We start from the raw sequence: 4215 nt of genomic DNA, 5'->3' as shown, positions 1-4215 counted from the left end.
CAAAATCATATAAATTCTCAAGGACTCCATTGTAACATGTAAGGAGAAGATGATGGTGAATCCCATTATGACAAACACATGTGGATGGTAATTGCAAAGTGAGATGTGTATTGGTGAATCCAGCCGCAACTAATGAATTTGGTGAGGTTGAAATTATTAATGAGCACATGCATGCTCAAATATCCCACAATAGAGAGGATGAAAATCATGTTGATGTTAAATTTAATGAAGAACCATTAACTGGTGATGAGTGGTTTCACATAGAGCAACAAAAAGATCTTATTGATATGTTGTTATTTGGCAAGAGAAGCCCACTTGTGTCCAAAATCCAAGTGGAATTTAACTAGTGATGAGTGGTTTCACATGATGCAACAAAAAGATCTTATTGATATGTTGTTATTTGGCGAGAGAAGCCCACTTGTGTCTAAATCCAAGTGGAATACAAGATGTTTGCAACAATAGATGTTGGTAAAGAAGTGAAAGATAAGGTGGAGAAGGAAGATGAAGAGAATAAATCTCTCACTGTAGAGTATAATGAAGATGTTTTTAACATTGATTTTGAGTATGTAGGTAAACAAATTAGTAGTACAACTGAAAGAGAAGATGAAGACAAAGATTGCAAGTAAAAAGAAACAGTACATGATGGAGGAAGTGAAGAGAAAGAGATGGGTGTTTTTGAAGACAAAGATGAAAGCATTGAAACAATATTTCAACAACGGATTCAAGAAGAGATCAAATATTGTTATCAAATATGGCAGAAAGAAAGTCATGGATATGAAGCACATGAAATAAGACAAAGAAGACAATTTGAAGATGAAGAGTTGTGGCAGCAGTCCATGGTTGACTCAATTGTTGAGGAGGAAGTTGTAGAAGACAGATTGAGAACAAATACAAGAAAAGTCAAAGAAAAATTGCAACAACAAGAAGTAAAGAAATATGGAGCCTATAACAAGAATACACAACAGAGAATGAAGCAATTTCCAAGATATAAAATTTGGAAGAAGAGAAAAATAAAATACAAAATTGTAAAAGTTTTGAGTCATTGTAAGCCTAGCTGAGACATAAACCAAGAAGCATGTTTGCGTGATGATTGAGTCAATTCCTATTGTAAGCCTAACAGGAATAGTTAAGTCATGTTCTGAATTATGTTGAGTCATACGGTTGTAATTAAGGGGGGGGTGTTGGAAATTGTAATTACTCCCGCATGTAAGAGTTGGTTTGGTTATGTTTGAGTCAAGTTGAGTTAAGTCTTATTTTGAGTTAAGTCTTATTTTGGGTAAAGTCGAATTTAGTGTGTGTTTGCATGTTGAATTATTTTAGGCGAGTCGCTAGTCGAAAAAGTTTAAACCAAGTCAAGTAGAATCAAGTTTGTGTGATCAATAGAAGAGTTGTAGCTCGTGTTATTGTGTGTGAATTTTGTGGTATTTTTTTGCCTTTCCTCTTCTGCCTTTCCAACATTCAAGCCTTCTCAAAACTAGGCAACATGTCTCAAGGATTCAACCCGAGTGGGGAGGATCACGAAAATATTTCGTTACTCATAAGGGAGGAAGCTCTAGCCTAGGGGTAATAACTTATGACTTAACAAGAGACAGAATGTCCCAAAACCCATTTAGAGGGAGGAAACTCTAACCTAGGGGTCGCCTACGCTTTGAGCTTTATCAGAAAGGGCCTATGTATTGCCTACTCTTTGAGTCTTCTCACAACCAACCAACATGTCTTGAGCATTGAACCTAGGTGGGGAGGATCACAAACAATTTTCCTCAATATTCAAGCCCCCTACCCAAAAGACACCTCCATATATGTTAGCAATCAAATTATTTTGCAAAATTAAGTCTTTTACCCCATAAACAAGGGAGACTCATACACCAATTTGATATATTATCCATTTACCCCATAAACAAGGGAGACTCATACACCAATTTAATATATTATCCATATTAAAATAGTTCTATACTTTTGTAATAAAATTTAAAAATGTTATTAATAAACCTTAAACATTTAAAATAATAAATCAACACTCAAATACTTTTTATAACATTAAAATTTTACATCTTTAAATAACAAATTATTTTACCAAGCTCGTATAACATAATTGATTTATTGAGAATCAATGCCCCTCTTTCGCCTGTGTGCTTACATGCGAAATGATATAGAATGGAGAATTGGAGAGAGGAAAACAATCTGCTGCAGATGCAGTTCTGCATGATGAAACACATTCGATTGGTCGAAACAAAATGACAGAAAATAAACAATTCCACGAACTGTCGTGGCCCATCCTGGATTAAACTTTAAAGTTCAGGATCAAATCTGCATATTGATACGATTATGAACTCTTCGTCTTCCTCTGCTCCATTCTCATCTCAGAAATCGGAAACGGGTAGCGGCACATGGGGGACGCGTGACTCGTCGCTAATGAAGATGCCTGCATAGACGAGACCGGCAAGGCCTCCTCCGATCAGGGGGCCTACCCAGTACACCCAGTTGTTGGTGAAGTCTACGGTCGCAACGGCAGGGCCAAAGGAGCGGGCGGGGTTCATGGAGCCGCCGGAGAAGGGGCCGGCGGCCAGGATGTTGGCCCCCACGATGAAGCCAATGGCGATGGGAGCAATGGTGCCCAGGTCGCCCTTCTTTGGGTCGACCGCGGTGGCGTAGACAGTGTAAACAAGACCAAATGTGATAACGATCTCGAACACCACACCCTCAATGACGCTTACGCCTGGAGCAACGTTGTGAGGGGGTGTGCTCTGCTTTGCAAACAAGAAACGTCAACATCACTGTTAGTGTAAGGTGGGGATGGGGGGGTGCTCTGCTTTGCAAACAAGAAACGTCAACATCACTAATAGTGTGAGGGGGTGTGCTCTGGTTTGCAAACAGGAAACGTCAACATCATTATTACTAGTATTGCTCAGTGTCGAACTTATATGGCATAACATCTCTTCTGTCTTACCAAACCACCAGTGGTGAACTTCAAAAGGAAAGAGGCAACGATCGCGCCGAGGAACTGAGCGATCCAGTAGAAAAGGCCGCGGAGGACCGTGATTTGGCCGCCTACGGCAAGCCCGAAAGTGACCGCCGGGTTGACATGGCCACCGGAAATGTTAGCCGCGATGGAGACCGCCACAAAGAGCGCGAGGGCGTGAGCCAACGCCACCCCGACCAGCCCCGCCGGGTTGAGAGATGCATCGGAAGTCAGTTTCTCTGCATTCATGCAATCATCATCCCGTCGCAAGTTACAGTAAAACATGAAAACATCCCAAAAAAATTTGATGATGTGATTAACCTGGAAAAACAATCTGGAAAACATAATATAATTAATCCCATCAAAGAATTGAACAATAGAACGAACCGTACGCCACAACAGATCCGACACTGGCAAATACAAAGAGCAGAGTGGAAATAAACTCTGCAAGATATGTCCTCAACGCATCAAACTTGAACGCATCATCGAAGCTGCCAAGTGCTATCCTTAAATGGCCCATCCTGCTAAACCCTAAATACCACTCCCAAACAAAACCCTAAATGTTACAAAATAACACCAAACAACGCCCGCTGAATTTCGCAGTCGCTATTGATTATAGCGTGGTCTGGCTGGTTTCCTCTTATATACCAACCGGGAGAGCAGGTCCGAGAACCCGCCTAGAACTAAGAATCAAGCTCAGCATAATGCCACCGCACGTCGCTGTTGTGAATAATGCCACGAGGCACCTTCCATGGTATGGCAGGTGACGGATTACTATGAAATTAATCTTTGCGAATTTCTCATTATCGTATTATGATAATGCTTGCGATCACGCACCAGTCGCCTGGAATCTCTGACAGGCCAAGTAGATTATTGATGACTAATACCTGTATCATTAAACTGCACTACTGCCAAGTGCACTGCCTTCGAGCGTATCAGAAAACAGTTAAACGCCATTGGATGGTTTTGCATACACGTTATTGGCCAACTAAGCAGTGACTTGGCCGTTCTCTATTTTTATATAACAGGTAATTTAAAAAAAATTTCAAATTTACTAACCGGGTTGGAATTTTAAAACACACCCACACGCCAAATTTTAAGGTTTCACCTCGCCAATCTTCAAACCCACCCACTAAATTTTACGGCGTTCACCTCTCATGGGCCAATCTTCATAATTTGAAGGAAAGACTGAGAATTTTCTAAATCTTAAAACTCTATATAATGGAAAGTCAAACTCTATTTAACGGGAAGTCAAA

General features: G+C 40.5%; 1 protein-coding gene across 1 annotated transcript; it reads right to left on the bottom strand.

Moving 5' to 3' along the window:
• Positions 1-2203: 2203 nt before the first annotated feature.
• On the bottom strand, positions 2204-3591 carry LOC149261306 (aquaporin TIP2-1-like). The gene is made up of 3 exons (XM_089421995.1): positions 3347-3591; positions 2948-3198; positions 2204-2744 (listed from the first exon to the last, which is right to left on the bottom strand). Exons 1-3 carry the CDS (start codon positions 3477-3479, stop codon positions 2361-2363), a joined length of 768 nt encoding a protein of 255 aa, XP_089278121.1. The 5' UTR covers positions 3480-3591; the 3' UTR covers positions 2204-2360.
• Positions 3592-4215: the final 624 nt, after the last annotated feature.

The sequence above is a fragment of the Pinus tabuliformis genome, chromosome 6 (genome assembly GCF_031772625.1).
Source record: "Pinus tabuliformis cultivar Carrire ecotype Pingquan chromosome 6, CPIR1, whole genome shotgun sequence".
NCBI classification, from domain to species: domain Eukaryota; kingdom Viridiplantae; phylum Streptophyta; class Pinopsida; order Pinales; family Pinaceae; genus Pinus; species Pinus tabuliformis.
Note: the sequence above shows the minus strand (reverse complement) of the source record. Positions and strands in the feature narration are given on the sequence as shown.